The 23,878-nt window shown below is 44.5% G+C and overlaps 1 protein-coding gene across 1 annotated transcript in view; it reads right to left on the reverse strand.

The window, feature by feature from the left end:
* Positions 1-885: 885 nt before the first annotated feature.
* GYPC (glycophorin C (Gerbich blood group)) overlaps positions 886-23,878 on the reverse strand; it is a 40,072-nt gene continuing 17,079 nt past the window's right edge. Inside the window, exons 2-3 of the mRNA XM_045032570.1 lie at positions 9,997-10,047; positions 886-5,393 (exon numbers count right to left, since the gene is read on the reverse strand). Of these exons, the coding sequence (XP_044888505.1) occupies positions 5,197-5,393; positions 9,997-10,047 (248 nt within the window). The 3' untranslated portion in view covers positions 886-5,196. The remainder of the gene's footprint in view (positions 5,394-9,996; positions 10,048-23,878) is intronic.

Raw genomic sequence — 23,878 nt, forward strand, 5'->3', positions numbered from 1 at the left:
CTAGATAAAGCAATGAAGAAAATGGCCGAAAGGTGGCCCAATAACCCAATGGTGCCCTTCTACACTGGAGGCTGGTGACACTGGAGATTGGGTAGGGATAGATAGACACAGCAGTGCTGTTCACACTCATTTCACAGCAGTGGATGATACATGAGTCAAAACAGGGTAGAGATGAAGTTCTTCCTTTGTCCTGAGGCAGCTCCGCTGGGCTATTAACACCTGGATTCTGGAACCTTCTGTGAGTCTTCCGGCTCCCAGGTACTGGACAGGAAAATGTCACAGGCATTCTCCCTGGCTGGAGACAGTCTGCTTTGCATTCTCCTCCTAATGATTTTGCCTCAGAAGGCATCTGTGGGCTTGTGTGTCTATTTGGCCAGATTGACAATACTGCAGCTGAAGTCAATAGAATTGCATGGGGCGGGAGGTGTGGCAGAAATTGACCAACTGCCTAGAAAGAGAATGGGATGCATTCATCTCGGTTGTTATTCCCTCACGTTCACTGATGAGAGTAGGCCAAGGTGCTGGGAACGTTAACTATGTAATGAAAGGGTAGGGCACAGCTTCAGTGACAAAACACTGGCCGATTGTCCCACATTGGCACCGATAGTGGTTGGCATCTGGAAGTGCTTAGATAAGCATTCCCATCAACAGAGCAAGGCAGGGCCGCTAGTTGGACTGAATGGTTATGGGCAAAATTCTGTTCTCAGTAATGCCGGTGTAATGCCACTGTTGGTAATGGGGTTACACCACTGTAGCGAAGCACCTGTAATGTTTGCACAGCCCTAGACTAAACACTGTGACTAGTATAAGATCAGGTGTTGGTGCCATGTAAATCCAGTAGAGCAACAGATGTCCACATAACTCACTTCAATCTAGACTAGAGGATGGATTTTGAAAATAGCTTTATTTTTCTTCACAAACAACGCAGTGTTCCAATGAGACCTGTTTAAATCTCCAGAGCCCAATCTAAAGCCCACTGACATCAACAGGAATCTTTCCAGACAAGCTTTTTCTAATTAAGTTATCAGCCTTATTTCTTAACACTAGCTATTATCTTATTTTATTTTAAAAAAGCCTTAATGTTTCCACAACTGCATCAGTTTGAAAAATAGCAAATATTTGAGGATTCGATACAAAGTTTCAAAGGCACTGAAAATGCATATTGAAGACCGACTGGTGCTTCGGAACAGAGACATTATGTACAAAGTGGTCCCTGCTGGACCAATGACTGTCAGTTATTAGAGAGCACTACACCAGGAGCATCTGTACCAAACTAGAGCTGGGTGTGAAATGGTTTTCCTATCCTGTGGAAATTTTTGAGATTTCTAAAAATTTCCCATTTTGCACTGGGATGAAACCAAGACTGTTTTGATTTTTTTGAGGGGGGGTAGGGGGAACCCAGAAAAAAGAGAACTAGATTCCCCTGCCCCAGAATAGCCTGGTGGTTTAGTCACTCAGCTCAGGTGTGTGAGACTTAGGTTCAGAACTGTGCTCTGACTGATTTGGACTAAGGACTTGAACCCAGGTGAATTCAAGCAGCAGAGTACTCTGGAGTGTCTCTGGTTTGGACCAGAAATTCCATCCTGGACCAGAGAAAACTCCCCCCAAAAAAGTTTTTGTTAAAACCAACCCTTTCCCACAAAAAGTTTGTTTTGACAAAGCGGCATTTTATGACAGAAAACCATTTTGTCAAAAAATTCCCACCCAGCTCCATCCCAGGTGTATAGTTGGCATTTGCTCATACAAAATGTGTCCTGTTTCCTCAGTTGGTGGCTACAGAATAATGGGAGTAAGTAACTAACTGAAAACTTTTAGTGCTATTTTAAAAAATCTATCAGCTCTTTTTGATCCAAAGTTATAGCCACCCACCGAGGCACCTCTGTATTGCAAACTGTGTTCTGTTTAGCACAGCATGTGGCGTACAGAGAGGGAAGTTTTGCAAATTAGCCCTAAAAGTTATGAGAATTTTGTAATGCACTGATTTAAGGCCAAACTGATTGAAGACAGTGGGACTATTGTGTGGGTAGAGGATGAGCGATTGGGCCCTTAGAGCTCTGCCAGTCTCATGATACTGTTAAATGTTGCTCTTTCTTTACAAAGCATCCTTTGATTCGTAAAAAGTCAAACAAAAAAACCCCTCACATCCCTGCTCTGCTCTCTGTTCTGGGTGCGTGAGTCAAAATCGCTGAACTTGAAAGAACCCTGAAAAAACAACTGAAAACATGACTAGCGCCAAAGTTACTGTTCTAAAATATTCTAAAAGGCTCATTGGTGATGGGTAGACGATGTAGTTATTGTATACTTGGATTGTTCAGCTGGCTGCGTGAATGTGGGGAAAATGGCATACAGAAATGAAGTAACCTACTAAGGAGGACCATAGCCAAAGATTTGAGGCCTAAATAGTCACATACTGGGCCAGAGTCTCAATTGATGTAAATCAGCATAACTCCATTGAAGCCAATTTACACCACTCCTTTATGACTAACAGCTACCTGATGGCCATCAGTCCCACAACTGGAGATGACTCTCAGGCTTGGTTGGCTTGGTCCATCCACCCCATTAATAAATAAAAACGCACTCTGGTGTATCTTGTGCAGCTGTTCAGGTATCCCATGGTTCCTTAGTAGCTTAGTAACAATACCTAGCCTTGAAAAATGACTTGTTCCTTGCAACCTCCATGGACCTCCCACCACCACCTCAGTTCTGCTGTGTGTCCATCCAGAAGATGGCTGCTCAGATGAGAATTTACTACAGTTTCAGTCAGCCACTAGAAAGGCTTCAAACAAACCTTTATTGCGTAAGTTCTTCTCAGCAGCCACAGCTGGCTGGTGTGGGGCTGGATAGATGCAAGGTAGAAATAAGGGGATATAAGGTTGACTCAGGAAGTTTGCTTTAAGGAAAAGGTTTAATAGAGCCTGGCCCGCTATGCCTCTTGGAAGTATTTTTTTTTGGGAGGGGGGGTTGTCCCTGGCCTCATGTATGACATGGGGTGTATGTTCCGCCCACCCTCACATCCATAGGGAATGTTTACATTGTTTCCAGACTGGGTTCCTGGGCCTATCCAGGGCGTAAGCTTATGTATTTTTTTAGGTCGATGAAGAATTTAACTTCATAGTAGATACGTGAATTCTGCACCTTCAAGAAGAGGATGTCCCTTTCCTCCCCCTTCCCCCAGCTCCTTTTCTGGGGATGCAGGCACAGAAGTATACTCCCGCTGCTAAGGTTAATCAGTTTCTTCCACCCAAAACAATCACACAAGTTTATTCCTATTTCAAAAGCGGCAGTGAAAGGATTAAAGTGGTAACGTGAATAAAAAAATCAAGTACATGACACCATAACATTTGAATTGTGTTAGTGGTGGACTATAGGATTTTAGTATCGTGTGGGCTGATGTATATGATATCATTGTACAATGGTCTGTGGAATTTGGTCCCAAGCTTTTAGTAAGTTGGCATGGTTTTGATTTTCTTTGGTTAAAAGCATACAGCACAAAGATTCAACATTAGCCAACATTCAATCCTTAGGACTCTCCTACTGCAAAGTCCTGCTCCTGTACGTACTGAGCAGCCTTGAGGATGTAATTAAAGAGACAAAACTGTCCCCTTCCTTCACCAAATCTACTTGATTCCTCAAGTATTTTCTCCTGGAGATCTGGTCTCCTCTAGTAGTTGTATGGCCAACGCTGGTGAATTAAGCTGGTCTCTAGGAGCCAGTCTGGCTTCAGTGTCATAAAATGAAGATCTTTGGAGAAGATGAAGCCACCAAGCTGTGAAAGCACAATTGTAGATGTCTCTCTGTCATATTTTTTAAACAGGAAAACATAGAAAACTATTGATTTAAAACAGGGTAGTTGATCGAAGGCACATTTGTTATTAATTGTTCCCTCCCCCCCACACACACTCATTTGGGATAATTAAGGGCATAAACCTAGCTGGCGATAAACAGGTGCAGAGGACAGTTAATCCTATTTCCAGGACTACCTGTTGGTTTCCGTGAGACAGAGAGCTTGCTGTAGTGAAGAAATTCATCACAGTGAATTCTTACGTGATGAACAGGATCTTTCATTTTACAGATCACGTCCATTTTTTTTTTAAAGAGCTGATGCTCAATGGAATTTTTTTGTATCTGAGGCTGCTTGAAAAGCAAGATATATTTAAAAGCTGGGAGGGGCACACAAGAGAGAAAGATCAATACAACAGAATGGGATTCAAATGGACAAACTGCTCCCGGGTAGCATTACAGTTACATTTCTAACTATTATTTATGTCTGTGTTCTGACTCAATTCCCCCAAATGTCAGCAGGCTTTTGAAAGAATTCTCCAATATGAAATAAATAAATAAACATCAGGGCCAGAGTTCTCATTCCAAATCGAGTGGAGAGCATTTGTTTCAGAAGGCTGGCACTAGCCAATAACTATTGACCTACTTACGTATGCATGAAAGGAGCCAAATAGCTATTTGGGATCATTTTCTTAAGTCTAGTGGTCATTACCTACTATATACTGTAAATTCTAACACTTTGCAATCCTCAAGTCACCACGCAGAGCTAGCTAAAAATCCGTCACTCTTAAGTGTTCCATATTTTTCCTATGGGGGTTGTGTGTGTCATGTCCTTGACTTAAAAACAAAGTGGCGGGGGGGGGTGGGGGGGGAAGGAAGAGGGCTGGGGAGGAAAACATCACACCTGGCAAAGTGCACATTTAAGGGGGGCGGGATTCTGGACTATAGACCAGTTTTTGTTCCACTAACCTCAGCTTTTATCGGGTTTAACACTTGTTCTATTACCACTGAAAATGCATTTTCAGATAGTTCTGTATAATATTGACAGAGGAGGCATCATTAATGCTAAGAGAATGTTTTCCATTGGCATCTGCTATTTTGACCAAATGTCAAGGTTTGACATTTGATATCATTAGCTGGTATCGGTTTATCGTTCAGACTGAGATTTTATTTCTTCTGATCTGATACTGAATTCAGCTGTGACCAGCTGTGTGGCTAATAAAATCAACAGCCAGGTATCTGGCATTCCGTTCTTCATGGGGAGTGTGTGTGTGGGGGGAGTAGCATTTCAGTTAGGATGCTTGCTTCTATCCTTGCCATATCCATATCTTAGTGCTTTCGTTGATGTAGCATTTCTGGCCTATTCCCTTGGGGAAAGAACCACTAAGGCAGTCTCAGTGTGGCTTCCCTTTGCTCTCAGATGAAATATTCCTTTTTGCTCTCATCCACAGCCTCCTGGAGAGCCGGGTCATTTTTCAGCGCAGCGTCTGCACTTTCGGCAAATTCAGTTCCCTTTGCTTCATTCGTGTGGTAGGTGCCCTTGTGCCTGTACATGTATCGGAGCATCACGATCAACAGGCAGATTAGGACAATAGCCACTGCTGCAATGACACCTAGAAGGGGAGAACCATTTGAATTGCTTAGCGAGCAATCATATACAGCCTACATTTTACACCGGGACATAATGTAACCAGGGGTATTCAGTAGGGGGGGAAGTATATGGATAATACATCATAACGCACTCAGACATGGCAGGGATGGGAGGTCTATATAAATATCTCGATAGGCAGAATTTCAGCAATCCAGGCCTGAGTAAAAGTATTGCAGAAATCCATGCAAAAATTCAGTCTGCTTCCAAATGAATTGGCTAATATTCAATACGTGGATACAAATTCATCCCAAATTGAGAAGAAACAAGGCAATCTAAAAGAAAAAATTGTGTGAGCTGGTTAGCACGCTGGTGCTAATTCAACTTACTTCCAGGTGATTCTGATCATGCACCATGCTGAATGCTCTCAACTCCCTGTGACTTCAGGAGGAATTGAAGGCATGGAAGTTTTTAAGGTGGCACCCAGCATGGGGTGGGAACAGACCCCTTGATGTCCCTGCACTGTTCTGTATTTACTAGCTTCCACATCCTGTGCTCTAATTAAACAAACAGTTTCTAGTGACTGGTGAAGTGACACCGGAGATGAGGAATCCTGTGTAGATGCTTGCTCCTCCAGGACTAGCTACTCGCTTGCAATGCCTCTATCTGGACCAGAAATGCTGCTTCCTAAAGGCAACCTGAATGTGCATGTGAAAAAGCCCTGCACAGAACCTGTACTGCTGCAGTTCCTGCTGCAGGAGTATGAAGCCAAGCCAAGCCATGGGGAGCTCTGCATGCCTTGGCACTTCACAGCTCTTCAGCAGCGTGAGAGCCAGGAAGGAGATGCCAGGGAAGCAGTGTACTGCCAATCCCAAGCATTCAAAAATCATAAGTCAGACTCCCCCTGCCCCAAATAATGAGACTGGCTTAAAAGTCATGTGTATTTTAAAATAATATATTTGGGCTTTTTATTTGCCTTTTGGGTTTTGAGCCTTTGGGGTGCACTCAGGTCCCAGATTAAGCTTTTTTGTGCACCTGGATGGCTAGAAACTTATTTTGTTCTATATACGATGGCCAAGATTCTCCTGTATTCACATGACTCCAGGGGCTGGGGCTTTAAGGAATATGCTAAATATTACAAAAGTCATAACAAGACCATGAGAGTTGGCAATTCTAAGGCATAAGCACTCTTCACAGGTCTATGAACGATGCAGAGCCACTGGGCAAAGCCCAAGGAAGGTGCAGCCAACGTGACCCTGTGTCTGTCCCACATTCTTGATCCAAGGTAAGGGGCAGGAATCGGCCTCTCCTGACTTCTGTGCTCACCATCCCACGGAAAGCCCGTTTTTAGACTGTGTACGCAATGTATGAGCTGTATGAAATCTGTACAACAAACACAAGAAAAGCATGTCCTGCTAGACAAGTAATCAGGTCATGTCTACACAGAGACTTCATGTGTGGCAAGCCAGGGAGGAAATCTGCCACACACTGTCTTGGCCCTGCTAGCATGGAATAAAAGTTTCATAGTGCTCTTTGATGTACTGCAGCAGTGTATCAAACAGTAATACGTCGAAGCACACTATGGGACTTTTAGTGTGTGGTAGCTGGGGCCACACGGCCACTTAGTATACAGCAAGCGAGTCTGCTGTAGATTGACACCCTGACTTGCCACTAGGGTGACCAGACAGCAAGTGTGAAAAATTGGGACGGGGGTGAGGGGTAATAGGAGCCTATATAATAAAAAGCCCCAAATATCGAGTCTGTCCCTATGAACTCGGGACATCTGGTCACCCTACTTGCCATACACGTAGTCTCCAAGTAGCCCTTAGATAAGGATATGAGCAGCATTGATTGTCTTAACTCGGGGGGGGAAACCCTGTCATACTTACAAATTTTATTTAAGCTAATGTTAAAATATTTTAGAATATATAGGTTGAGAAAAGTGTCTGTACATCCGGGTATAGTGCTTAAATTATCCATACATACAAAGTTTGTTTTAAAAGTGATAGGAGGCATATAGTGCATAATGCCAAAATAGCAAAAGGGTCAATGGGCTTTCCAAGGGTATCACATCATTGCAGAGTGAGCCTGAGCTCACTTGTAGGGACATGAGAATGGGGGTGAGTAATACGAGAATATTGGCATGAAAACAATGGTGAGGGGAGAATTTTGGCAACACTTCCAGGACTAAGGCAGGAGACCATTTTAGTTGTACCTAATTATGTTAACTAGCTCCTCCAGCTTTTATGGTGACTGACGTTCCTGCTTTCAGAAAGAGAATTGCTCATGTAAAGAAGTTGAGGTTACAATAATAATGTGATTCCACCAGAGGCTCTCTCAATTTTTTTGGATTACATTGGTATCCCTTGACACAATGGGCTTAAATAGGCTTTAGATATGGCACACTATTAATAAGCCCAGGAGACGAAGCACAATTCAATTTACCTTCCACTGGTTTGCAGGAAACTGAAATTAAAGTTACAGGAGCTAGAACCTGAGGGAAATACATCAGAACCTCACTAATTTGCACTAATGATTGGGATACCCCTGGTGAATTACTGAAATGAGAGAGTGAGCAGGGAAGTGAACAAACACAATGAAAATCAAAAGGCCAGGATAATGCATTTCTCCATGTTCAGTGCTTTGCTCATTTAGCCTGACAACTGTAGTTAGTTTAAATGTATGAGAGTGCTTGAATAGAACTCTAGGAAATGTGTTGTATATTTTGTAAAAATAATGGGCCACATCACCAGCTGGTATAAATTGGCGTAGCTCTAATCAATGAAGCTACCCTGATTTACACCAGCTGATGAGCTGGCTCAATGAGGTAAGAGGTCACTAGAGTGCCCGACTATTGGTTCTTTGTTGAACTCTGGGGCGAGTATCATCATTTGTGGGACTACAGCGTGTGTAACTCAGCAAAGAGCCGATTACTGAGGTTCTGACATGATCTGGAATCTAGACACAGATGGATGTGGAAGGTCCTTTCGGAGACAAGAGAGGGAAACGGTTGCCTCATGGCCATACATACCCCTTCCAGATGCACAGGGCCAGTGAAAGACATATAGATACCGGTCGGGGGAAGGCTAAACATCACCATTTCCACCTCCTTCTCTGCTTCCCAGGGATGGATTTGGGGGTACAGGTGAGTTGTGCTGGAGCACAAGCAGGGAATTGCCAGCTCAGTGGCATCCTCCCACTCCAAGACTGTGGAAATTCTGCCGACGTCTCGTGCCGAAGCAAATAAAAGGCCAGGAGGGACCTTTGTGTTCATCTAGTCTGATCTGTATAACACAGGCCAGAGAACTGCCCCAATATAATCCCTAGAGCAGATCTTTTAGAAAAACATCTCATCTTGATTTAAAATTGGTCAGCGATGGAGAATCCACCATGACCCTTGATAAATTGTTCCAATGGTTAATTGCCCTCACTGGTAAAAATCTACACCTTATTGCCAGTCTGAGTTTGTCTAGCTATAGACAATTATCATTAACATATGGACAGCCCCTGTGCATCGAAACCCTAACATCCAGGCAGATCCTGGAATATTTGATTCCCTCCCAGAAAGCATGGCCATTTTATTTAAAATTCCCCTTTATTCTGCACCTGAAACGTGACCTCTCTAATAAATTACGCACAGGCAATGGCAAGTAATTGCCGGTGCAAATGTTGGATTTAAGTGTCCTGATTCTGTTCTCACGTCAGTCTCACATTGGTGTAACTCCATTCACCTCAATGGGGAGTCACTCCTGCTTCCCCATGGCATAAATGAGATCAGAATCAGGCCCCAGGCCATTAGATGTCTAAATTCTATCACTTTTCTCCTCGGTTGGCCACAGGTAAAAAATTAGAGGCTGGGATGAAGCTTCTTGGAAGATTTAACCCTTCAAATCCTGCTTGGTGGAGAGTGACTCTGTAGAACATAGTAACACCCTGTCTCCTGAGAGAGAGATGGAGAGAGAGAGAGCGAGAGAGAGAGCACACTCTGGGATCCTAATTCAGCCATGTATTTAAGCACACGTTTAACTTTACGCATGCAAACGCTACAGAAAATTTAAAATTAAGCTTCCAAATTAAGTCTGTAATTAAGTGTTTTGTTGGATTGGGACTTTTCTGATTTCATTTTTGAATACTGCATAGTATCTGCACAGCGATGTCTATAAAAGGCTGACCAAGCACGGGATGTTACAGGATGGCAAGAGCCCTGTTTTCTTCTAATGCAGCGGTTCTCAAACTTTAGCATTTTGATTTAAAAGTTTTCACGGACCCCCAGATCCCCCCCACTCAGCCATAGGCCCCACCCCCACTCCACCTCTTCCCCCAAGGCCCCACCCCCGCTCCACCTCTTCCCACCTTCCTCTTCCCTGTTTCTCTGCCCCCTCCCCCGAGTGCCTTGTCCCCGCTTCTCCCCCTCCCTCCCAGCATCTCCCGCACACCGCTGACAAGCTGTTCCCTGGCATGCAGGAGGCACAGGGAGTGAGTGGGAGGAGTTGAGGGAGGGAAGAGGTGGAGTTGATCAGTGGGGCCGGTGGACCCCCGGAGTACCCTCGTGGACCCCCAGCGGTCCCTGGACCCCAGTTTGAGGAACGCTGTTCTAATCAAACTTTCAAATACAGTCGAATACTTACCTCCAATGACTGCCACATCTACTGCCGCTGAAGAACCCCCGAGAGCTCCAGCTGCAAATAGAGTAGAATATAGAAAAGTTAAGTAGATTAAATGGCTTGGATGATGTGTGACTACAGCTCCCCTACTGAAGGGTGCAATAGTATTTTAACCTCTGTAACATGAAATGTAGAACTTAAATGAGATCTCTGATGTAGCATCAGTAAAATATCTAATTAGAACTGGGTGCATGATAGTGATATTGTATCAATATAATGCTTGGGAAAGAAACAGCCAACACATAGTGCAAATTCTCTTGGCCATCAGGGAAACACACCTACTGTTTCTTATGATCACTTACCTGTAACATCCTCTGATGAATGATGAAATTAAAAATATCTGGGCAGTGTGATTAGTCTTGGAAAGTCAGTATGGGGGACAAAAAAGTGGTGCCTATTTTGGACAAGATTCTCATTTGATATAAATTAGTTTAGTTCTGTTGACTTTAATTACCATTATGTCTCAGCATCATCATTTAAATGTACATTTGGAGGAAAGCCAGACCTGGTGTGAGTACAGTATAACTTCAGTGGAGTAGAACTTTTTTGTACCACATCTGAATGTGGCCCTTCGAAGCCAAATAATAGATTATAACTTCTAAGCAGATAATTTTCGAATTTAAAAGCGTAAGAAGAAGATGACCATGGCCTTTTAGGTATCTGAGATCGGGAATTCGGTTGAAAAAGTCATAAACTGCTGGGAAAAAATAGCATTTACTAAAAAATCCAAACCAACAAAAAAACAAAAACCAAAATCACAGGGGAAAAACAGCTAATGAAAAGCTGTAGTGTTTGGAGAAAATACAAAATGAAACAATGACATTTTTCCCTCCCTAGGGGAGGGATAGCTCAGTGGTTTGAGCATTGGCCTGCTAAATCCAGGGCTGTGAGTTCAATCCTTGACGAGGCCACTTAGGGATCTGGGACAAAAATTGGTCCTGCTAGTGAAGGCAGGGGGCTGGACTTGATGACCTTTCAAGGTCCCTTCCAGCTCTAGGAGATTAGTATCTCTCCAATTATTACCTTTATCTAATACAGGAGTGGGCAAACTTTTTGGCTCGAGGGCCACATTGGGGTGGGCCAGGTAGTGAAGGCTGTGCCTCCCCAAACAGCCTGTCCCCCGATCCCTATCTGACCCCTCCCACTTCCTGCCCCCTGACTGCCCTCCTCAGAACCTCTGACTCATCCAACCCCCCATGCTCCTTGTCTCCTGACCACCCCCACCCCTAACCACCCCCCGTGACCCCACCGCCTATCCAACCCCCTTGCTCCCAGTCCCCTGACTGCCCCAATCCCTATCCACACCCCCACCCCCTGACAGGCCCCCGGGACCCCATGCCTATCCAACCCCCCCGTTCCCCATCCCCTGACCCCTATCCACACCCCTGCTCCCTGAGACTCCCACACTTATCCAACCCCCTGCCACATTCCCCGTCCCCTGACTGCCCCCCAGAACCTCCGCCCCATCCAACCGCCCCCTGCTCCCTGTCCCCTGAATACCCTTTGGGACACCCTGCCCCTTATCCAACCCCCCCGACCCCGTTACCATGCCACTCAGAGCAGCATGTCTGGCAGTCGTGCTGCCTGGCTGGAGCCAGACAAGCTGCTGCACTGCTCGGCAGAAGCGTGCAATCCCGCCGCCCAGAGTGCTGCCTGTGCGACGGCATGGGTTGGGGGAGTGGCAGCAGGGGAGGGCCTGGCAGGATGGTCCCGCAGGCCAGATGTGGCCCACGGACCGTAGTTTGCCCACCTCCGATCTAATATGATACTTAATGCAACAGTAAAGTGAGATAAACTGATATTTCCCTATTGGCTTCCTTGGTTGGACACAAGCCAACGTTACCAGGTATGATTCCATACTCCGCTCCACTGTTTTTAACTCTGGTGTAACCCCACTGACTTCAACTGAATTATTCCTGATTTTTTACTCAGCTCAACCTGTGTTTATTCTCAGAAGGAAATTATTACCGTGCAGGCCTAATAATTAATTTTGGAGGTAAATTTGTAGCAAGCATTTGACTGGCAGCTTCTACAGTCAAGAAAGATAAGGCAGACGGTAGTAGGTTTTAAGGCCAGCAGGGAGCACTGTGATCAGTTAGGGCTTGTCTACATTACCTGCTGGATTGACAGGCAGTGATCGATCCAGTGGGGGTCGATTTATCACGTCTAGTCTAGATGCGATAAATCGACCGCCGAGCGCTTTCCCGTCGACTCCGGTACTCCACCAGGGTGAGAGGCGCAGGCGGAGTTGATGGGGGGGCATTAGCTGTTGACTTACTGCAGTGAAGACACCGCGGTAAGTAGATCTAAGTACGTCGATTTCAGCTACGTTATCCCCCCCTTATGTAGACCAGGCTTGAGTCTGCCCTCCTGCATAATATAGGCCTTAGAACGTCCCTGAAAGAATTCTTATTTTGAACTATAGCACATCTTTTAGAGCAACAAACAAGGTGATTGACTTTTGGAGTACTATACATGCTTTGTATAGTACAGAGGCTCCCTTCACGTGGATTGTTGTTGTATTGTTTATATAATTACAAATTCTGTTGGTTGACAAATAAGACAAATTGTATAGGATGGGAGATTTCAATCCATCAGGGTACAACCCAAGTATCTGGGAAGAGTCTGTTTAGGTGGAGAAGGAAGACACCCAAAGCCCAGGTCCTCCTACAGAAGCACCAAGACTGTGATAGTTCCCAGAACATCCCAGACCTGTGAAAGGCAACGGTAACACATTGGCAGGCTCACTGCTTCCAGCCCCTATATCAGAGCACAGAGGCCTCACTGGAGATGAGGCACATACCCCCACAGCCTCAGATCCTGCCCTCCCATGGAGTTGCACCACTGTGGGGGGCGGTTTCCAAAGTATCTTAAGGAAGGTCTAGGAATAGGATTCTCCTAAGCACACCCTTCCCCGATCCCATTCAAGCTGTGTGCTGATGACGGGTTTACCCCATTCCATGCAATCTGCACACTCCAAATCCTCATGGCTCAGAACAGATCAATTCCCTGTAGTACCCAAGCATTGGGGTTCCTCTACATCTGGGTCTGTGGGAGGCCACACCACCTCACTACACACCAGTCCATCGCCCACCATGGGGAATTAGCAGGGCGACGTGTGAATCCTGAAACGTTTCCCTAGGTTACTGCAATATCAAGCTACAAAGGGATGCTTCCAAATATTAATTCCAGATCAAATCCTCCTTGCTTTAATTATAAAAGTATATGAGTAGCTCTCCATCATTCCTGGCATTCCCAAGGGCCCTTCTGATTCAGATAACAAGCAGATGCCTTATCTCCAGCCCTTGACACAGAAGTGCTTTTTGATAAGGTATCTCCGTGTTAAGATTTAATTTTGACATTGGACTTTTAAAGCTTTTGGAAGAATGTGGGCCAGATCCTCCACTGGTGGAAATGGGTATTGCTCTGCTGAAGTCAGTGGAACTATGCCAGTGAAAACAGTTATACGTCTATAATCACCACAGCTCTCAATGATTGCCAATAGGAGAGTCTCCACTTTTGCATTAACATGTCCTCCTCCCACAGTTATCCTTTCATTGGGTAAACTGGAGCTGCGCCAATTTATACAGCAATAGAGAATTTGGATTAGAAATTTGGCCCACTTCCCTCCTCACTCACACTGGTGTAAATCAAAAGTAACTTCATTGTCATAAATAGGCCACTTCCTCAGCTGAGGATCTCAGCTGGCAGCTCAGTGAACAAGCATGTGAGAGAACTACCAGACCTCATAGAATCATAGAATATTAGGGTTGGAAGAGACCTCAGGAGGTCATCTAGTCCAACCCCCTGCTCAAAGCAGGACCAACACCAACTAAATCATCCCAGCCAGGGCTTTGTCAAGCCTGACCTTAAAAACCTCGAAGGAAGGAGATTCCACCACCTCCCTAGGGAACCCATTCCAGTGCTTCACCACCCTCCTAGTGAAAAAGTTTTTCCTAATATCCAACCTAAACCTCCCCCACTACAACTTGAGACCATTACTCCTTGTTCTGTCATCTGCTACCACTGAGAACAGTCTAGATCCATCCTCTTTGGAACCCCCTTTCAGATAGTTGAAAGCAGCTATCAAATCCCCCCGTCATTCTTCTCTTCTGCAGACTAAACAATCCCAGTTTCCCTCAGCCTCTCTTCATAAGTCATGTGCTTCAGCCCCCTCATCATTTTTGTTGCCCTCTGCTGGATTCTTTCCAATTTTTCCACATCCTTCTTGTAGTGTGGGGCCCAAAACTGGGCCAGTCCTCCAGATGAGGCCTCACCAATGTTGAATAAAAGGGAACGATCACGTCCCTCGATTTGCTGGCAATGCCCCTACTTATACAGCCCAAAATGCTGTTAGCCTCCTTGGCAACAAGGGCACACTGTCGACTCATATCCAGCTTCTCGTCCACTGTAACCCTTAGGTCCTTTTCTGCAGAACTGCTGCCTAGCCATTCGGTCCCTAGACCTGCTCTATTAATAGAACTGAGGGCATTATACAAAGTTACCATGACTGGTCGAAGTGTTGGGGCTGATGAGCCCAGTGGGTTTGCACTCATGAAATGAGATGACCTGCTCCGAGTCTGAAAGAGAGGTGACCGCCATCAGCTGGAGCAGCTGTAGAACTCTAAACTGCCTCAGCTATGCACAAGAAGTATAATCTGTTACTATTGGGCTGAATTCCCTACAGTTGCAAAGACTCCCATGCTCTTCCAGGAGTTTTTGCCTGGGTAAGGACTACAAGGTGTGACACTCTATGAATTCTTTATTCCATTCATCTGCAAGTGCAGAGGACTCAAACGCCAGTGTTTCATGAGTCTTTTTGTCGTGTCCATTTGGTTATTTTCCTGTGTTTCACAGGGGAGACGTTTTCAGGTATTGCCTATTAAATTGCCCCTGCAAAAATGCCTCCCACAGTTACGCTGGCTTGCATGTCTGCTAGGCGCAATCTGGCCCGTTATGTGTTATCTAGCACTGTAACCCAAATACTGCAGCTGGGCACCGTGCAGCAGCATTGGTTATTAAAACATACAGAAATGAAGAGAGCTGGACAAGCTCCTGTTCTTCATAAAATTTCCTACCCACCCCAATGTATTAAACAAATCAAGACAACAATAAACAAACCAAACAGCCAAACTAAATGTTCAGCCAAAAGCCAGTATCTTTGTTGCATTATATGAAACTCATCACATTCCGGCTCTGAGGGATCAAGTTTCAGAAGCAGGGTTTTGCAACAGATAAGGCTTTGCTGCCAATCTCATCAAGCCATGTCCCAGAGACAGACAGAGGCTTTGTCCCAGCAGACCTCAAATATCATCATGGAACATAGGGGAAGGGAGTGACTTTTTGAAATATCTGGAGTAAGACAGTGGGAAATGGATCCCAGTACATGGAGCAAGGATCACAGTACATGGAGCAAGATTATATCAGTCCATAAACACAATTCAGTTATTACATTTTAATCCATGCACTGATTAGGGGTCCCAAAAATCTACAGGGAATGTTGCAAGTCCACATAATGCCCCTGAGGGTTAGATATTGCAATTGGATCTTTTGTTTAGCAGTGTCAAATTGCTGGATACTTTCTAATCTATCAAAGTTTGCTCTTCCAATAAGGAAACAGAAACAATCCCATGTGACTTGTGTCCAATCACACAGCTCCCAGAGCAAATTCCAAATATCAAATAAATGATTGCAGCAAAAGGCGTTCAAGGAATCCATAGGTTGAAACATGTCTGCACAAAGCATCAAACAAATGGGATTGATTCATAGATATCGTGCTCTGTTTAGGTGGACGGGAGAGAGTCCAAACTGAATGGATTAGTGGCTTGAAGTGAATAATTCAACCAGCTCTGAATGTAAATGAAAGCAGGATTTTTCCATTCTTAATACATGGATCCCTGTTTCCCATTTAAGACTTTTATAGATTGATAGGTTGGAAGGCCAGAGCATTTAATCTGACCTCCAGCATAATACAAAACATCAAACGGAACCTACTAATACCAGCATCAAGCCCAATAATTTAAAAGACTATATCTTTTGTTGTATCCCATTTTGTTCTAAAGACTTCAGCTGGGATTTTCGAAAGAGCTCAGTATTCGACTAACTTTGCGACCATAGAAGTCAATGGAAAAGTACCTAATTGGCTTCAGTGAGAACATGTTAGTGAGGCCAACATTGAGTGCTGTAGAAAATTCCTCTATCAAGTGAGGAAGAATCTATCCCTGGTCCAATGGGTAATGACTCTTGGTTATTATTATAATCTTTCTTCTCCCATGAACTCTTCTTCTCTTGTGTACCTTCCTGCACTCAACAATCGCTTGAGCTCCAAAAGTAAGTCTCTGAGTTAGCAGGATTCTATTATCATCACCAATGCAAAATCCATTCTACCAGTTAGTTAAGACCCAAGAAGTAACACAGTCTTAACGTATACAACAACCCATTGTTTATGCAATTCCTGTACACCCTTCTTGCCCTTCATGTTTGTGTCTTCCCAATACATCACATTCATGAGAAAATCATTAATCTATTAACCTTAGTTTACTGATGTAATTTGCAAGCTACAGTTAAATCTGGTTTACTGAGGTTCTATGTGTAAGAACAAACAGAGCAAACTTCCTTTAAAAATCTCTCCAAGCAGCCTCTGGACTTGTTTTGTGAAATATCTGTTACATTAGATATATGCCTTTCTAGAGTTAAAAATCTTTATCCATCATGTGTTTAAATACTTTCTACTAAGCATGTGCTGCCCCACTGGAGCTGGCATCTCCTTTCATGAAGGGTCATCAGTCTAAACTCATCAATCTGACACTCTCCGTTGAAAAACCCATCACCGTCTCCCATTAGATAGTGAAACTCATCAGTGCTGCTCTTTGAAAATTAAGGAACAGTATCTCATCTGTCAATCTGGACAGGAGACAGAATAATTTGGCTTCCATTTATATGCTAAATTATTACAAAGATAATAGCGGGGTGAGGGAAAAAACAACAAAAACTGCATGATCGTTTAAGTGGCAAAATGGGTTGCATTTAGAATTCACGATAAAAATGTAGATAAGCATGTGATTTGTTTTAAAATTAAAACACATACAGCCCAATCTTGTTCCCTGCCAACTCAGTGGGTGTTTTGTCATTGACTCTGAAAGGAACAGGATCAGACCTTTAAATGTTTGGGGATGTAAATGCTTAATGGGAAAATACCAAAATGAAACAGGAAGGAGCTGGCTATGTGAGAATGTTTTTTCAGCTAATGTAGTACAATGAAGCGACGGGGTGTTCGCAGAATTAGTATAATTATGTTAATTGAGTCCATACAATCTCAGCAGTTCACCTTTTGAATCTGAATTGCGGTGGAAATGTCTGAATTTATTTCCTACCCCACAAAACAAGGTCTTTTAGACTAAATATCCTCACATTTTATAGATTAAAGGAGAGCTTGCAACAATTAAAGGTAGCCAAGACTGCCTGTGTGTCAAAAGAACTCATTATCCATCTGGGATCATCTATTGATTGTGAAGGTGAGGCAAACTTGGTTCTTTGCCCCCTAAATGTAGACGCGGAGAGTAATTTTTAAGTACTTGTGCTATTTAGTGGGGGCTGGCTGGACACCAAGAGTGCTAATTGTGGTCACAGTGAAGAAAAGAGCAGCCATTGGGAACAGCAAAATAATACCACTTCCTTAATAACTTTATGGAAAGGAACAATATGAAGGTCAGGTTCAGCATGATCCTTAAGCATGGTCACAACTCAAAGCATGTGAGTATCCCCATTGACCTCAGTGGGACAACCAATGTTTTTCAAGTGAAGGATGTGTGGGTATTTGATTAGTTGGGACCTAAGCGTGTCATCCAGCACCTGTTGAAGTCAGTGGTAAAGGATCAGGCAGAAAATTGGCAATACTGAGAATTTAGGCTTCATAAATGTCCCTAATACAGCTGGGTGACAATTTTGACACTTTTTAATGAAGAAAAGGGATAAATTGTTCACAACACTTTTTCCCATGTTTCAACCCATTCTACTCATTAGGTACCTGTGCTCAAGGGACATTCCTGAGCATTGTCCTAGGACATTGGTCAAAATAAACACACAAAGAGTCAATCTCTGCTACCATGTTACTAGGAACTTTATTAGAATAAGACAAATAGTCATATCCCTAAAGTCATTGTGTCTAGCTGTGTCACTGTAGAATTTCTGCTAGAACCAACCCCAGCTGCCCTCTTGCTACAGGTATAAAGAAATTGCAGTTATCTTCATTGTCATCTGAATGTTAAAAACAATAACATTAGGAAAAGAGGCTGCTTGTACATAGAACTGGAAGCTTCGTGTTTCCGCATTGACTGATATTTTCAGTGTGCTTACCATGTGCTTCCAGGTACTGAGAGCCCTCCAATTGCTGTGGCATCTGCTATGTTATTTCCACACAGTGTTATGCTTAAGTTTTCTCAGAATATTATTCTAAACTCTGCTGGACTCCTGTGGAAAATGAGGTGGGGCTGTGGGGACAATGAATTGCCAGTGATGTTGGATTTTGTCCAGCTGTTATAACATATTGTGTGCTTTTTACTCCACAGACTGGTGCTAGTGCAGGGGTCGGCAACCTGCGGCTCCCGGCTCGCCAGGGTAAGCACCCTGGCGGGCTGGCCCGGTTTGTTTATCTGCCGCGTTGGCAACTTCGGCCGATCGCGGCTCCCACTGGCCGCGGTTCGCGGTCCCAGGCCAATGCGGGAGGCAGGAAGCGGCGCGAGCCGAGGGGTGTTCTGGCCGCGGCTTCCTGCCTCCCGCATTGGCCTGGGACCGCGAACCGCGGCCAGTGGGAGCCGCGATCGGCCGAAGTTGCCGACGCGGCAGATAAACAAACCAGGCCGGCCCGCCAGGGTGCTTACCCTGGCGAGCCGGGAGCCGCAGGTTGCCGACCCCTGTGCTAGTGTAACCCCTTTGTGGTTTTTTCTGGGAAGCCTTGGAATTTCAGGGTCTTGGGTTGCTCCTTCCCCAAGCCCTGTTGGTGTTTCCCTGAAGCTTCCTAATGGTCTGCTGCAATCTCTGAGATACCCTTGCATGATCTGTCTTGTTTTGGCAGTCCAAGGCATAGTGACCATCTCTTCCACAGTTATAACAGAAACCTTCTCGATGGCTATCACCCCTTCTGCTACTCTCCCCTCTTGAGGATGGCACAGTATGTCCCTGAGTCTTCATCATGGCCACTTCTCGGGTCAAATCTCTCAGTGCTGCTGCCACTGACGGGGCGTCTTCCATCTCTCCAAGCACTGTGGTGGTGTGACTCCCTGCCATCTTCGGCTGCACCACTGCATCCACTTGCAACCATCGCTCCTCCTCTTCACGTACCTCTCGAATGAGCTTGTGGAATGGTGGTGGATTTGGGGCCCGCTCCCTCAGCTGCAGTCGCCACAACATCAACCCATCCTGTCGGGTGCCCCGAAGGATTTGGTCCAACCTAGCGGAATCAATGTGCTTGGTGGGGATGCCCTCCTTCTGCACTACCTGTTGTAGCAAATCCTCTAGTCTCCTGATGAAATCCAACAATCCGTTCGTGGGGCTCCTGATAGGTATGGAGGAAACGATAATACAGGTCTTCACTGCTATCAGTAGCACCGTAGACACTCTCAAGAGCAGTTAAATAGTCTTACACTGTGGCAGCTGGTTGGGAGTCTTTCAGGGCTCGGATAAGTCGCATGGCAGGTCCCCTCAGACTCTCAAGCACACGTTTCTGCTTCTCAGCATCAGAGCATTCCCACTCTTGGACAAGGGACACCGTAAGTGTAACTTTAGCGCCCTCGTGGACAAGACGGAGTCTGCTCTGCAGGCAGCTCTGGTCAAGAGAAGGCGCGCGCAGGAAGGCAGCAGGAGAAATCCCTTCCATCCCAGGGGCACCTGTTCCAAACCCCCCAGAGTGAACACACCCACCCACAGGAAAAGTACAATGGATATAACAAAGGGAGATATTTATTTACAGAGGGATGAGAGGAGAAAAAAAACAAGGGGAAAGACAGGGGGAGCAGTAAAACAGGGTTGCATTTAAACCAAGGCCCCACAGGCCCAGTGGTAGCACAGTCTGGAAGGGCAGACACTGAGCAATGCGTCTGCACTCAGAGTTCGGGAGTCCTGGGCAAAGTTCCAGTCCCTTGGTGAGTCTTGGGGGCTCTTGGTCATCTTTGGTGCCAGTGAACTTTCCCCAGCAAACCCCTCTGGTATCCTTTTCTGCCGCTCTCTGCAAAGCCCCACAGAGCGACCCCCTCCCCACTTAACTAGCTACAGCCTCCCTCCTTGTTCCGAATGCAGAGTCACAAGCCCCAGTACTCACAGTCCCACCCAGCTCTGGGCAGACGTGATGCTGGGTCCAGCTCCGGCCTGTCCTTCTCGGGCGATTCCTCCCTGGCACAAGGCTCCTCCTGGCTCCTGTCCTGGGCTGTCCCCGATCGGCCGCCATGGCCTTCCCAGGCTTCAGGCAGGTTCTCCCTGCTTCACTTCTCCAGGGCCTGCCGGCTGCCTCTCTCCCTCCCTGGAGCTCCAGTGCCGCCCCGTGGAGTTTCCCTCCTTTTTTCCTCACTCTCCCCCTCCCCCCTGGGAAAAAGATGTAAAGGGGCCATGCTCTCTAAACCCCAAAGGGGTTACATTGTGAATGCTAATCCCAGAAGTGCTACAGTGGCCTGACACTGGAGAATGGTGGTGAGCACCTGTTCAGGGTTGCTGGGTACTCTCAACCACATTGGCTTCAATGGGAATTAAAGATGCGTTGAACCTCACAGGTTTGGGTAGGTTTAATGCACCCAGTCCTGAATTCCGACCTAAAAGCCTATCCAATGCCCAGTGAAGGACTTTCATTGACTTCAGTGGACTTTAGATCGGGCCTTAAATTCTGAATACTCAGGAAGATCTCCTGTTGACATCCAAGGGTGTTCTGCGGGAGTAAGGGAATGGCTCAACATATGGTGTGTGTGTGTGTGTGTGTGTGTGTGTATACTTCGCAGCCTATATGACTATAGCCTGTAGATAAAACAGGGGTCCTGTGGAAAAAATAGTATGTGATCATGTAATTAAAGACTGTTTCATAATGCATACACGGTGGGAGCAGAATTGAGGTTGCACAGGCAACCTTTAATTCTGGCATTTCCTAACTTGTAAGTACATGTCTTTGCAACTTTAACGTTCTTTTAACACAGAGTTTGGTTTTTGCTTTATTTAGTTTTTGGTTTTGGTTTTATGTAATATATCCTTGGGGGACTAGTATAAAGAATGAGAATTGTGAAGATGACATCAAAAAAAGACTCGGTCTAGCCTCTACTACATTCGGAAAATTCTGCAAGATCTGGAAGTCCAAAGACATTTCAATAAAAGCAGAGCCCTGTGTATATGAGACAACTGTCATGCAGCTACTGCTGTCTAGGTCAGAATACTAGAGTATGAAGAAAGCCGATGACCAAAAGATTTTGACTGCAGAAATGAGCTGGCTGACAGGAATGCTGAGTTTCAAGGCTGCAGAAAATAAATAATAAAAAAAAGAAGAGATAAGAAAACAGGAAAGAAATAATGCTGTTATAGGAGATTCAAGAAAGAGGGACACATGTCAAGAGTGGACCCCTAAGGGGATACAATAAATAGCGATGCATGCCAATGTGCAAGGAACTAGAAATAGAGGAAGACTGAGGATGTGTTGGGTAAACATGGTGAAAAATGACATGGAACAAAAATGATTAAAGATCAATGAAGCCATGAAGCTAGTACAAGATAGAAAGCGGTGGAAAAGCTTAATTTGTTACTCTTGCTGTTGAGCTGATGGATGGGGATCAAAGAGAAGAGGAAAAGATATCCTTCTTTTGTTCTTCTGGCTTATTTAAAATGCATCAGCGCTCAAATGGTCATGATAAGAAAGATTTTAAATAATTCCAGCGAATGCATTTAGCAGCATCTTTAAAAGTAACATTGACAATCAAGGAAATAAAATACGAAGGCTACTTTAGCAAAGGGTGATGAATAAAAATACAGAACTTGTCCTTGTGCTCAACTTACAGGTGAGCCCTGGAAAAAGCTAGAACCTGATTGAACATTTGTATACATGTATTCCTATAGACACGTATGGAAATCTTTCTATTAGACTTCAGTGGGCATTGGATCAGGCTGCTAGTGTGTATATATAAAGCACAGTAGCAGCTTTGCTAAAATATGCACTTTGGTTCACCCCCATATAAGGTGACCAGACAGCAAATATGAAAAATAGGGACAGGGATGGTGGGGGGGAATAGGAGCCTATATAAGAAAAGACCCAAAAATCAGGACTGTCCCTATAAAATCAGGACATCTGGTCACCCTACCCCCACAGTTTGTAGCGGAGCAGACCCATAGGTGATTACTCTTGGGAACAGGAATTTTCCCCCTTCCGTGTTTATTTTAAATGAAATTGCATTCAACTACTCCCATGTCCTGCGCCAATTCTCGCCTCAGGCCATGTCTACTAAAAACATCACAAGTGAAATATCAGGATGTCTAGCATATGCTCATTAGGGACATGAAACCCTGTCCTGAGGTGCTGACAAGCATAATATTATTAATGAAGATATCTGTAGTGGAAACAGAAGCTTCTGATTTTTTCAATGTTGAACATATGAAAAGGAAAATAAGACATTCCAAGACACACTGGAAACTTACAAGGCAAATAACAGCTTGAAGTAACAACATTCTCATTTTCCAAGGCTTTGGTAAAGAATGTGCAGATTTCATTTGAATATCTGCTGCATTTGAAAATTGCTTTGCTGAATGGAATTAAAAAGAGGAAAAATAAACCTTTTATTTGACCTTTATTAGCAAAACTTCTTTAACATCTATCATTTATTTGAATCATCATATTCAGATTGTGTGATAATTATTATAAAAGAAAGGCCAATGCTAATATTTTTCTTGGAAAACTGTCTGGTACTAGCTGTTGAAAACATTAGCAGTGCTGACCTTAAAATCCTATATCAGCAGCGTATATTGGAAGATTTTCAGTGATGGCCTTGAATTGTTGTGAGCACTGTTTTACACCCACAAATAATTTCCCACCCTTAACAATTTGCAAGTGTCAATGGTAGCACTTTGAGAGCTAATTACCATGTACTTCAAACACCCAATGAAGTCAGTGGGAGCCTCTCCATTGGCTTCAGTGTTCATTCATTTTGGCCTTTGTTTGGGTGCTTACATAGATAGACTTGGGTGCCTAAATCTGGCTTAAAAAATTAAAGTGGTATTTATGGAGGCAAAATTATGCCTTGAAAATTAGAGGGTGGATAGCGTCCTAGCTGGAAATGAGCTCATAAAGTTTAAAAATCTGAGCAAAGAGAGATTTAGGGTAGTCGATTCCTGTTTCAAAGGAGGACAGATTCAAGTGCACTGGGAAACTTTTTGTATGCAGCAGCAGGATCCATACAAATAGTGTGGCAGGCTAGGTAGGAAACTTGCCACAAACTTAAGTGTTCTTCTAGATAAGCCCCAGGAATCATCTGGGAGTGCACAGAACTCTCAGCATTCTAAACTATTCACTCAGGAGTAGGTGGAGGTCATGCACTGGATGGTGAAACAAGTTACGTCACTGCCTTCAACTGCGGCTGTTTGGGAAAACAATTCAGAAAATGTTCAGTCACTTCTACTCATGCTGAGTAGTGCCTTACTCTGTGAATAGTCTAATTGGGACGCAGTGCAAGAGTGGCAGAATGTGGTCTTTTGTTCCTTTTTGTCCAAGTAACTCACAAAATATAACAAAATTAGCAGCTGTAGACAGGGAAAGGGGTTGCGTGAATGTGCATCTATTCTTTCTTTGACAGCAGATCAGCCTTGTTGATTTCAATGGGGTTCTAATCAA

This window comes from Mauremys mutica, chromosome 10 (assembly GCF_020497125.1).
Source record: "Mauremys mutica isolate MM-2020 ecotype Southern chromosome 10, ASM2049712v1, whole genome shotgun sequence".
Lineage (NCBI taxonomy): Eukaryota > Metazoa > Chordata > Testudines > Geoemydidae > Mauremys > Mauremys mutica.